We start from the raw sequence: 14049 nt of genomic DNA on the forward strand, positions 1-14049 counted from the left end.
TTATGCTAACTCAACTGACAACAGTCCACAATTGATGTCCTCATTTGAACCCTTGATCCAACCTGATCAGTAAACGTACTGATTTAAGATTGGGTTGCTTTCAACCATATTAGATTTGTCAGTAAATAAATGTACTCTATTGCTGGTTTGTGGGTTCACACGCAAGCTTAAAAAGCTGATTTATGGACTCGCTGGTTACTATAAATATTGGTCTATAGGATTTTCTATTACTGTGCTGCTTTGTGGGACAGCCTGGGACTTCTAATGACCTAAATGTAGCTGATCAACAACTTTCAGACTGCCGTCTCTGCAGCTTTACGTCAAGAGTCTTTATTTATATGCCGGAGTCAATACTCTACCTTCTTTTGCAAGCGTTTAGAACGGGTTTACCAGGATGTGCATGTCTTTACAAACAGAGCAAATCAGACCAAAACTGGTAGGAGAGTCATATTGCAATCAATAGACCTTACTCCATCTTTTCCCTTTCCCAAGCATTTCTTCAGAGCCACGGTGTGTTGCTATGGCGACGTGAAAAAGGGCTGCACACTGCAGCAGTGAGTTGGTTCTTTTGGACAGAACATTGTGTTTGACACATTCGGGGGAAAAAAAAGAATACCTAAAGATCCCTTGATTTACATACAATGCTGGGTACTCGTGAATTCTTCCACGATTGATCGCAAAGAGCAAAAAACTACATTTGGGTCATTGCTTTCGTACGACGAATGTTAGTCAGTGTAACTCTGCCGAGTAATAACGAGCAAAACAAGAATGGACGGCGACTAATACTGTATGTTTTAATCACCAATTTATTTTAAACCAGAAAAAATACTCGTTTTTTTATATTTCTTCTGACTCACCTTGTCTTTCTTTCCTTTCCTTTCCCTTTTCAGTGTGACAATGCAAAGGGATTAAGGGCCTTCTTCGACGCCATCTGCTATGGTCCTAGACATTTAATGATCTTTGGAGGAGTGTGTCCATCAGTGACGTCTATTATCGCTGAGTCATTAGAGGGGTGGAACCTGGTGCAGGTAATACCGACTTATATTTTACTCATTTTGCAAACAGGAGGAGTGTGAAACCTTGTTACAGTGTCTGCAAAACAGGGTTTCCACTGCACAATGGCTATAACCTGTACTGCTAATTGGGGTTAGAGGATTATTGTAGGTTAGTTAATTATTTTTTTTAGCTGCAATTCTACCAGCATTAATCACAAAGTTTAATTATGTGCATTATGTGAATCTTTAACACATAGACTATTGAGTAGCAAGAATTCACAAGACAGTGACCCCTGCTGGTAGGGAGGGACATTGCTAGGACTTGGACTATGTCATATTTATAATGCAGTTTGAATTAGAGGGCTGCATCGGGATTGGGACGGAGGACCCACAGGACTGCTCCCACCTGCTGGTGGAAGAGGGACACGTGTTGTGGGAGCGGGCGGTAATGGGCAGAAATTCGGCAGGGAAGGATGGGAGTGGGATAAAGAAAACAGTCCCTCGCAGGGTTCTAGTTTGAATTGTTGTGCATTGGGTACAGGCCACAGCTATAAAACACTAATATTATGCAGAAATAACAGTAAAAGTATACCAGACAAGTATCTCATAGAGTGAGAATGAATAACATTATTAAAGCATAAAACCCAATGAACACAATTCATCAAGTTTTCTTGATGCATGCATCATCTCTAGCAGATATTAACCTCTGGGTTTTCGTGCATTTTTTGTGCATTTATTCTGTGCATTTATGAGGGATTTAAAATAAAGGCAAATTCTACCTTCTGAAATCAAAAGAATAGAGTTTTGGGAATAATTTAATATTATATTAAATTAAAACATAAGTCTGTGATTCTGATCTGAGTTTAAGACAGCAGAGAAGGCTATATATATATATATATATATATATATATATATATATATATATATATATATATATATTCCATATATATATATATATATATATATATATATATATATATATATATATATATATATATATATATATATATATTGTCTTGGTGCTTAAGATTTGATAGGAAACATTTCCTGGATTTCTGTGCTTTCAACATCTCCACTCTATGTACGTATTCTAAGCTGGGTGAGATCCAAACAGTATTGTACTCTGAGCCTAACTGGATCTCACCTGCTCCCCTTCTGTAGGTACGTCACACACCATTGTGATCATCTGATGTCAGCTGCGAAAGTGAGAAGTTTGCATCGTTTTAGTGTGATTCCTATGCAGCTGCATGGTGAGCAGCTGCTGCACTTACTGAACAGTATATGGAATTGTTTTGCTCTTGTTGCACGTTACCTAAAGTCAGAAGCCTTTCACATTGTTGTTTTTTATTTTAGCACAACAACAACCCTTAAATAAAGCGGTGTGGTGGTGGTGATAAGAGAGCGCAATCATCTTGGAATAATAAAGATGACATACCTAGAGATGACAGACTGTCGGTGAAGTGAGACACGATGACACAGGCTGACTACCGGTTTATTTAAGGAACAGCGAGGATTATATTTGTGTGTATTGCACTTAATGATGGCACTGATGCACTCTTATCATCTCATTACTCATTACTTATAATTGGAATTGAAACAGATTACTGGAATAATTGGTCTAAAATAGGAGTAAAAATTTGGCATTTAAAATCTTTGGTAAAGGATGTTTAAAGGAAAACTGATCCAAGGGTGATCTATTATAAATCTCAATGGACCGAAATGTGTTTTATAGCTTTTCTAGACAGGCATTGGTTCACTGACTACTTGCAATAACATTGTTAAGCATTAGAAGTCTTTAGTATGGCATTAAAGCTGGCCACAACTCAACCGTTAGCAATTTAGATTTAGATTTTTTCCACACTTCCTGAATATCCTGGACTGTGTTTTTTTTTTTTAACATAATAGCATAAAGACATCCTTTTTTATGGATAGTAACCACTTGTTTTCTAAATGTGTGTGTAAATAAATGAAGCAACAATCTGATTTACTACCAGGAATCCATGTTAATTTCACCTACAGAGGTTTGCATTCAAATGAGCAAAATAATTAGCTTAGCATGTTTACTGTATAATTACTATACACTTTGTTGCATTATTATGCAAAGGTGCCAAATACATTTTGATGACTGTGCAAATATGCTAATTATGTGATTTAACCCAAGCGGAAACGAATTCCAAAATGGCAGTTGCGTTTCTCCATGAAAGCCTTTAAGTGTTTTTCCAGACGCACAAATAAAACCATTAAGGGTTCAAGGTTTAACCTTTTTATCTGACAATATTCATTTGTTAAAGTCTATTTCTGCTATTTGAAGTCAAAATAAAAGCATTTAATGACTTCTCACTGATTCTATCTAATGATAATGCGCGTTCCTCAAAAATATCACCTATTATTAGGTGAGGGATGATTTATATTTGTCACATCTACATTACAGCGCAGTGAAATTCTTTCTTACCATATCCCAGCGATGTTAGTAAGCTGAGATCAGAGCGCAGGGTTAGCCATGTTACAGCACCCCTGGTGCACAGAGGGTTAAGGGCCTTGCTTAAGGGCCATAAGTGTTGCAGCTTAGCAATACCAGGGTTTGAACCCCTGACTTGCCTATCTGTAATACAGAGCCTTAAGCACCGAGCTACCGCCTCTCCACTGTAGTAAATTAGAACTCATATATTCCAAATCTGGCAAATTCCAAATTCATAGGTTTTCCTACATTTGAACAGAATATCAGATTCCTGATAACACAAATTTGAGGTTTTTTTCAGCAACTAAAAGCATTATTATAGATTATTCATCACACCATAATTGAACCCTTTATAATATCTTCTTCTTCTTGAAGAAGGCTGCTCTTATTAGGGGTCGCCACAGCGGATCATCCGTCTCCATACCCCCCCTGTCCTCTACATCTGCCTTTTTTTTAAAACTAACTACCCCTATGTCTTCCCTTACCACATCCATAAACCCCTCGTTTGCCCTACTCTTTTCCTCCTTCCTGGTGGCTCCATCCTCAGCATTCTCCTACCGATATACCCCATGTCCCTCCTCTGCACATGTCCAAAACATCTCAATCCTACCTCCCTTTCCCTTGTCTCCAAAATGTCCTACATGTGCTGTCCCTCCAATAAACTCTTTTTTAATCCTGTCCATTGTTGTCACTCCCAACAAAAACCTCAACATCTTCAGCTCTGCTACCTCCAGCTCCACCTCCTGTCTTTTACTCAATGCCACTGTCTCTAAACCATACAACATCGCAGGTCTCACCACAGTCCTATAAACTTTCCCTTTCACTCTCACAGATACTCTTCTATCACAAATCACTCCTGCTATCACTCTTCTCCACCCACTCCACCCTGCCTACACTCTTTTCTTTACTTCTCTAACACACTCTCTATTACTATGCACTGTTGACCCCAGCTACCTGAACTCCTCCACCTTCTCCATCTTTTCTCCCTGCAACCGCACCACTCCATTGCCCTCCCTCTCATTCACACACATGTACTCTGTCTTACTCCTACTGACTTTCATTCCCCTTCTCTCCAGCATGTACCTCCACCTCTCCAGGCTCTTCTGCACCCTACTCTCACCACAAATCACAATATCATCCACAAACATCATAGACCACGGAGACTCCTGTCTGACCTCGTTCGTCAACCTCTCCATCACCACTGCAAACAGGAAAGGGCTCAGAGCCGATATTTGATGCAGTTCCACCTCCACCTTGAACCAGTCTGTCGTTCCTACTGCACACTTCACTGCTGTCACACTGCCCTCATACATGTCCTGCACCACCCTCACATACTTCTCTGATACACAAGTCTTCCTCATACGATACCACAACTCCTCTCTCTGCACCCTGTCGTACGCTTTCTCTAAATCCACAACACAACTCTTTCTGACCTTCTCTATACTTCTCTATTAACATTCTCAAAGTAAATAAGGCATCTGTGGTGCTCTTCCTCTGTAAAAAAAACATACTGTTGCTCAGAGATGGTCACCTCTTCTCTCAGCCTGGCTTCCACTACTCTTTCCCATAACTTCATAGTGTGATTGATCAACTTTATTCCCCTGTAGTTACTGCAGGTCTGCACATCTCCCTTATTCTTAAAGATCGGTACCAGCACACTCCTTCTCCATTCCTCAGGCATCCTCTCACCTTCCAGAATCTTGCTAAACAATTTTGTTAAAAAGTTCACAAGCCAGCTCTTCTAAACATCTCTATGCTTCTACTGCATTTACATTTATGGCATTTGGCGGATGCCATTATCCAGAGCTACTTACAACTGAGTAGGGTAGGGTTCAGGGCCTTGCTTAAGGGCCTAGCAGTGGCAGCTCGATGGTGGCCATCTGCTCCTACTAACTTTCCACTCTTCATTCTCTTAATAGCTGTTCTCAATTCCCCCTTTTTAATCCTATTCACATCTTCACATCAACCAACCTTTTCTCTCTCACTTTCCTCATTTATCAGCTGCTCAAAATACTCCTTCCATCTTCTCAACACACTCTCCTCACTAGTCAACAAATTTCTATCTCCATTCTTCATTGTTCTAACTTGCAGCACATGCTTTCCACCTCGGTTCCTCTGCTTGGCCAATCGGTACAAATCCTTTTCTCCTTCCTTAGTGTCCAAATTCTCATACAGCTCCTCATATGCCTTTTCCTTGGCTTTCGCCACATCCCTCTTCACCTGCTGCCGCATCTCCTTGTACTCCTGCCTACTTTTCTCATCACTCTGTCGATTCCAATCCTGTTTCGCCAACCTCTTTCTCCTTATGCTCTCCTGCACTTCCTTATTCCACCATCATGTCTCTTTGTTTTCTTTCCCTTTCCATAAGTCACACTAAGTACCTTTCTAGCTGTCTCCCTTATCACTTCAGCAGAAGTTGCCCAATCATCCAGCACTTCTTCACCACCACCTAACAACAGTATGACCGCTTCCATAAAGCTCACACTACAGTCTTCCTCCTTCAGTTTTTACCATCTTGTACTTTTTTCAGTAATCACTATCCTCCTCTTTTTCTTCACCTCCAAAACCATCCTACAGACCACTGTCTAATGCTTTCTAGCTACACGGTCCCCTGTCAGCACCTTATAGTCTCTAATCTCCTTCATAGAACATAATCCACCTGTGTGCACCTTCCTCCACTCTTATATGTCAACCTTTGAAAATCTTAAAATCCGTATTCACTACTGCCATTTCCATCCTTTTAGCAAAATTTTTACCACCATCTGCCCTTCCACATTCCTCTCCTTAAAGTCTACCCATCACCTCCTCATCTTCTCTGTTCCCCTCACCTACATGCTAATTGAGGTCTGCACCAATCAGTAATATTTCTTTTCTAGGTACACCTTCTACTACTTTATCTAACACACTCCAGAATTTTTCCTTCTCCTCCATCTCACAACCCACTTGTGGAGCATAGGCACTGATGACATTTATCATCACCCTTTCAACTTCCAGCTTCACATTCATCACTCTATCAGAAACTCTCTTCACTTCCACAACACTCCTACTGTACTCCTTCTTCAGAATTTACCCCTATACCATTTCTCTCTCCACCCATACCATGAAAGAACAGTTTAAACCTCCACCTCCAATGTTCCTGGTCTTTCCCTTTCCACTTGGTATCCTGAACACACAACATATCTACCTTTCTCCTCTCTATCATATCAGCTAACTCTCTCCCTTTACCAATCAATGTATCAACATTCTGACCTCCACTCTCCTACACTTCTCCTTTTCTTGCTGTCTCTGTAGACGTCTTCCTTACCCCGTTGGCTAACAATAACTGTGGTGGCCGTTGGTAACCCAGACCTCGACCGATCCGATATGAAATTCTGATTTGTAATCAGCATATTTATTTGCAACATGTTTTAACGCTGGATGCCCTTTCTAACACAACTCTCCCCATTTATCTGGGCTTGGGACCGGCGCTAAAAGTGCTCTGGGTTGTGCAACCCCAATGGCTGGGTTTAACCCTTTATAATATATACTGATTAATGATAAATTTAACAATAGTCAGTTATAGTTTATTAATAATACAAAAATGGTAAATATATTAACATAAGCAGCATATGATTAAGGCATAAGCTAATTTTAGCTACATTTCTCACATATTCCCTATTATGAGACTTGAAAGATCTTCCTTTCCTACTTTATGTACTATGCCAATTGTCAATATACAGCACCTTTAACAGTTAAAACTCAATTTTCACAATCAGTTTAGACCCAAAATCTATCATAAGAATTTCAAAACTCTAAAAAGTTCTAGACTTTCCAAAATTTCCAAATTACCTTTACATTTCTAATAATTACATTTATTACATATTCCTCTCTCTGTATATTCACACTCGATCACGCTTATTTTATCTTGGCCAGTCCACCTACTGAGATGTTTTTAGGAGGTGGAGAAATGCCACAAAGACACAAGCGGGACATGCACAAACATTCCACACAGACAGTAATGCGATCTCAGAATCAGTCAGGGGACTGTGTGGCAGAAATGCTACCCACTGCACTGCCACGATTTGGCAGCTTGAACACACAAATTAGTATTCTTTATTTGGGATCATCCAAATAAAGGCCCTCTGCGGCTTAAGGTTTCTATGTGCTTTCACTGTGCCACAGTTGCCTTTCTCATGGTGAGCTTTCTCAAACTGGAACATGGTCTTTTCTTCTCAATCTTCTTCTTTTCATTTCAATTTAATTCAAGTTTATTTCTATAGCGCTTTTTACAATGGACATTGTCTCAAAGCAGCTTTAAAGAATGTAAAAATTAAACAATAGAATTCACTTAGATTTAAATGTATGTGTATTTATCCCCTGATGAGCAAGTCTGTGGCAAAGAAAAACTTCTTTAGATGGTATGAGGAAGAAAACCTGAGAGGAACCACACTCAAAAGGCAACCCATCCTCATCTGGGTGAGTTTAATAATAAATCATTAAAACATTACAAACACTAGTGAGAAAAGAATATTGAGCACAGAGTGTGTGATTATGAGAATGTCCTTTCTACAGTCTTATACAGTTAGAGTTGTGGAGCCAGGAACTCCTGAGCAACTCATGAATTAGCTTAACATCTAAGATCATAGAAGATTCAACAACCAACTCCTTCATGCCCGAGCCTTTAAATGTTCAAAGAAGAAGAAACAGCATGAGTAGAATTAATTTTTTAGTCTTGATTAGGAGGTTGTTTTTCCTTAAAGTCCAATGTTTGAAATTGTCATGAAGTGGGATCCAACTAGAGCTGGTACAGTACATCTCTGGATGTCTCAGGATCCTCACGGGGTTAACATCTTCTCTTTGAAGGCTCTACATCGTCTCCTCTAATGACCATTAATTTGAAGTCGTTTAACCACCACCAGTTTGGATGCAATACTGAACAACGCCTGCCAGAGAGCAAAGACACAGAATGATCATATACATTCCAGCTCAGCATTACAGGATTCAAAATACGCCTTTTATGAACATTGTGTGTCTCCAATAGACCATCAGTTATTGCCCAATAAACTCTTGTCGATAGTAAATCAAATAAAGCACTCGTATTTACCATGGTGGGGAGAAAAGCATTGTTTTGAGCATGAAAAATTGTCAAATCTTAAAGCATAATTTTGCATCCGGGTCCACTGTCAGCTAAGGACAGGAATCTGAGGCTATCCTGGGCTGAGCCCCAGACAATTGACAGTCAGAGAATGGAAAAAGACAATTCACCATAAGGATTTGCTGTACCTGCTAACATGCTTCTCTGATAACCTTGATTGTAATTATTTAAGTTACTAAATGTCCTTCGTGGCAGCTCGAACCAATCTGACCATTTTACTTTGACTTCTCTTATCAAAAGACAGTTCCACACTATTCTGTGTAAACTATTCAGACTGTTGTGCGAGAAAATCGCTGAGAAAATCAGCAGTTTCTGAAAAACAAAACTCATCCCATCTGGTTTTTCGGCAACCATGCTACGATAAAAGCGATAGAGATCACACTTATTCTTAATTCTGATGTTGGATGTGAATATTAACTAAGCATTGGTATCGGCATGATTTCATGCGTACTGCTGCCACCACATGACTGGCTAATCGCTAACTGCATAAGTCAGCAGGTGTACAGGTGTTCCTACTAAACTGGATTGTGAGTGTAGTAAAATATATCCAGTTAACGAATTAGCAAAATGCACCTTAACACGCACTGTAAAATGAAAACAAGTTCATGCCTTTTAGTGGGATGAGGAAAACATAATTTTATACAAGTTTTCGATTACTAAAGCGTATGGAAACAATTTACTGAGGTAAAGCCAGAGGCACTTATTCCCATGCGTGACTCTGCAGGCTGATAGCTCTGGTGATAACTATATTGTGTAACATGAGAATGTGACTCCAGATGGCTAAATGGTCGGATCTTTAAAAGTTATTTGTAATTGCTGAACATTATTGGATGCTTCAACCAGAAATGTAAATAATATACAGCACACAGGCATTGAGTTGCAGAGAGAAAAAAAATAGACAGAGTTTTAAGAAGGTCTAAAAAATGCTTGCTTCACATTTACAGTGGGTTAAGGCCCTTGCCCAGGGGCCCAGGAGTGGCAATTTGGTGTGGCTTAGATTTGAACTTATGGCCTTCAAATCCAAACTTCAATGCCTTAACAATTAAGCTACCACCTTTCCCTTTAGAGATGGAATTAAGTAACAGTACAGATACTCCATTTCATATAAAGCACAAACACATGAAAAATAATAGTCAAATATAGAAAGTGCAGATAACTAAAGATCTTTATCAGGAACGACTTGTGCTTCTAAATTCTCAGGGCCTTCACTTCCTCCATATTTGGGGTAGACAAATCGGGATATTGAAGCAGTGAATTGGTTTGTAGTCTGATTTAAATGAGATGCATACATAAAACCTGGATGAAAGTCGGTTTGAAGATCTTCTTCTTCTTCTTTCGGCTGCTCCCATTAGGGGTCGCCACAGCGGATCATCCGTCTCCATACCACCTCGCCTCTACATCTGCCTCTTTCACACCAACTACCTGCATGTCTTCCCTCACCACATCCATGAACCTCCTCCTTGGCCTTCCTCTTTTCCTCCTACCTGGTGGCTCCATCTTCAGCATTTTTCTACCAATATAATTCATGTCCCTTCTCTGCACATGTCCAAACCATCTCAATCTCGCCTCCCTCACCTTGTCACCAAAACATCCTACATGTGCTGTCCCTCTAATAAACTAATTTCTAATCTTGTCCATCCTCGTCACTCCCAACAAAAACCTCAACATCTTCAGCTCTGCTACCTCCAGCTCCACCTCCTGTCTTTTACTCAATGCCACTGTCTCTAATCCACACAACATCGCAGGTCTCACCACAGTCCTTTAAACTTTCCCTTTCATTCTTGCAGATACTCTTCTATCACAAATCACTCCTGTCACTCTTCTCCACCCACTCCACCCTGCCTGCACTCTTTTCTTTACTTCCCTAACACACTCTCCATTACTTTGCACTGTTGACCCCAGGTACCTGAACTCCTCCACCTTCTCCACCTCTTCTCCCTGCAACTGCACCACTCCACTGCCCTCCCTCTCATTCACACACATGTACTCTGTCTTACTCCTACTGACTTTCATTCCCCTTCTCTCCAGCGCATATCTCCACCTCTCCAGGCTCTTCTCAACCTGCTCTCTACTCTCACCACAAATCACAATATCATCTGCAAACATCATAGTCCAGGGATACTCCTGTCTGACCTCGTCCGTCAACCTGTCCATCACCACTGCAAACAGGAAAGGGCTGATCCTTGATGCAGTCCAACCTTCACCCTGAACCAGTCTGTCGTACCTACTGCACACTTCACTGCCTGACTTCCTCATTCAATACCACAACTCCTCTCTTGGCACCCGGTCGTACGCTTACTCTAAATCCACAAATACACAATGCAATTCCTTCTGTCCTTCTCTATACTTCTCCATCAACATCCTCAAAGCAAATAAGGCATCTGTGGTGCTCTTCCTCGGCATGAAACCATACTGTTGCTCACAGATGGTCACCTCTTCTCTCAGCCTGGCTTCCACTACTCTTTCCCATAACTTCATGGTGTGACTGATCAACTTAATTCCCCTGTAGTTACTGCAGGTCTGCACATCTCCCTTATGCTTAAAGATCGGTACCAGCACACTCCTTCTCCATTCCTCAGGCATCTTCTCCCCTTCCAGAATCCTGTTAAACAATCTGGTTAAAAACTCCACTGCCATCTCTCCTAAACATCTCTACGCTTCTACCGGTATGTCATCTGGTCCAACCGACTTTCCATTCTTCATCCTTTTAATCGCTGCTCTCACTTCCTCCTTACTAATCCTATCTACATCCTGCTTCACCAACTCCACATCCTCCAACCTTCTCTCTCTCTGATTTTCCTCATTCATCAGCTGCTCAAAATACTCCCTCCATCTTCTCAACACACTCTCCTCACTAGTCAACACATTTCCCTCTCCATCCTTTATTGCTCTAACTTGCAGTACATCCTTCCCAGCTCGGTCCCTCTGCCTGGCCAATCGGTATAAATCCTTTTCTCCTTCCTTAGTGTCCAACCTCTTATACAGCTCCTCATATGCCTTTTCCTTGGCTTTCGCCACATCCCTTTTTACCTGCTGCCGCATCTCCTGGTACTCCTGCCTACTTTTCTCATCACTCTGTCGATCCCACTTCTGTTTTGCCAACCTCTTTCCCCTAATGCTCTCCTGCACTTCCTCATTCCACCACCACGTCCCCTTGTCTTGCTTTCTATTTCCAGATGTCACACCAAGTACTTTTCTAGCTGCCTCCCTCATCACTCCTGCAGTAGTTGCCCAATCATCCGGCACCTCTTCACCACCACCAAGCCCCTGTCTGACCTCTTCCCTGAACCTCACACTACACTCTTCCTCCTTCAGTTTCCACCATCCTATTCTTCTTTCAATCCTTACTTTCCTCCTCTTCTTCTTCGCCTCCAAAACCATCCTACAGACCACCATCCGATGCTGTCTAGCTACACTGTCCCCCGCCAACACCTTACAGTCTCCAATCTCTTTTAGGTTGCATCTCCTACACAGAACATAATCCACCTGTGTGCACCTCCCTCCACTCTTATACGTCACCCTATGATCATCCTTCTTCTTAAAATACGTGTTCACCACTGCCATTTCCATCCTTTTAGCAAAATTTTACCACCATCTGCCCTTCCACATTCCTCTCCTTAAAACCATACCTACCCATCACCTCCTCATCACCTCTGTTCCCTTCACCTACATGCCCATTAAAGTCTGCCCCAATCACCAATCGTTCTTTCCTAGGTACACCATCTACCACTTCATCTAATTCACTCCAGAATCTTTCTTTCTCCTCCATCTCACAGCCAACTTGTGGAGCATAGGCACTGATGACATTTATCATCATCCCTTCAACTTCCACCTTCACAATCATCACCCTATCAGAAACTCTCTTCACCTCCACTACACTCTTACTGTACTCTTCCTTCAGAATCACCCCTACACCATTTCTCTTCCCATCCACACCATGATAAAACAGTTTAAACCCACCTCCAATGTTCCTGGCCTTACTCCCTTTCCACTTGGTCTCCTGAACACACAGCATATCTACCTTTCTCCTCTCCATCATATCAGCTACCTCTCTCCCTTTACCCGTCATAGTACCAACATTTAAAGTACCAACCCGAACCTCTACTCTCTTACACTGCTCCTTTCCCTGCCGTCTCTGTAGATGTCTTCCTCCTCTCCTTCTCCTCCTTCGGCCAACAGTAGCCCAATTTCCACCGGTACCCTGTCAGCTAACGATACCTGTGGTGGTCGTTGTTAACCCGGGCCTCGACCGATCCGGTATGAAATTCTCATTTGTGATCCGCATATTTGATTTGGCACATGTTTTACACTGGATGCCCTTCCTAACGCAACCCTCCCCATTTACCCGGGCTTGGGACCAGCACTAAGAGTGCACTGGCTTGTGCCCCCCTAATGGCTGGGTTAGTCGGTTTGAAGATCATGAAACATATTTAAAAGTTAGCAAATATAGACCATAAAGCTAATGAGAACCTGAAGGGGCTTACCTAACCTAATGCTAAGTGCAGATTCGTGCTGTCATTTTACAACAGCTATCCAAAAAAATTGGTGTCTAAGTATTAACCACACATGCATACGGTGTCCTGTATGCATAGACATTGTAGGTGGCAGTAGGGGGAAGCTTTAAACTTTGAATCCAATGGTTATGAGTTGCTACTCCTGGGCCCCCAAACAATTCCCCTAAACCCATAACTGCTTAGTTGTATGAATGAGATCAATTTAAGTCGTTCTGGATAAGGGCATCTACCAAACACAGGGTCTGTATACAGGGTCTGTATCCACGTTCATGCCAGGAACAGCTAGCTGTGAGAATGTGCTTTGAATTTGCATCTGTTTTTTGATGCAGTTTGTTCAGTTTACGCTTGTTAACAACGATCCTCGTGCTGATTTAATTTCCTCACTAAATATTCCTATTTATTTTACTTACGTAACCCACATATTCAACCGCTCTTTCTAATTATCATCAGGAATAGGTGAATGTGTAACATTTGCCCCCCTCCTACATGTGCCTTTGTTTTAAACGGCTCTTTTAAGTGTTTAACCCTCTGACTTTGCTTTATGCCTTCTATTCTTTGTAATTTTTTTATTTGGCTTTCAGATGCCTTATTTTTTGTCACATGTTCCATAACAGTTTAAAGAGATTGGAGGAAGATCAATTGTGAATGAGGAAGTGCATCGGTGAAAAGACAGCATAATTAGTGACTATTCAGAAATAATACAGCTTAATTGACCCAATACAACATATTTAGTGAAAACTACGGCTTGTGCTGGGAGCCTTGATTTCCTCACACGGCTATACTGAGGGGATTTAGAAGATTTTTCTCTTGCTTTTTGACAAAGGTATTGGAGTTCTCTGAACTGATGCACTGTGATTCAAATATATATTTTAATTAATTTAGTTCATTCTCATTGTTACATTTTGGTCAAATTGATATCAGGATATATTTTCTTCTTTCTGGCAAGGA

General features: G+C 41.1%; 1 protein-coding gene across 1 annotated transcript in view; it reads left to right on the forward strand.

Annotated features, from left to right (window-relative positions):
- The window catches only part of gabbr2 (gamma-aminobutyric acid (GABA) B receptor, 2), a 250323-nt gene that overhangs the window by 53479 nt on the left and 182795 nt on the right, over positions 1-14049 (forward strand). The window contains exon 2 of the mRNA XM_083523578.1: positions 891-1028. Within this exon, the coding sequence (XP_083379704.1) occupies positions 891-1028 (138 nt within the window). The remainder of the gene's footprint in view (positions 1-890; positions 1029-14049) is intronic.

Source organism: Silurus aristotelis (genome assembly GCF_946808225.1).
Source record: "Silurus aristotelis genome assembly, chromosome: 21".
Lineage (NCBI taxonomy): Eukaryota > Metazoa > Chordata > Actinopteri > Siluriformes > Siluridae > Silurus > Silurus aristotelis.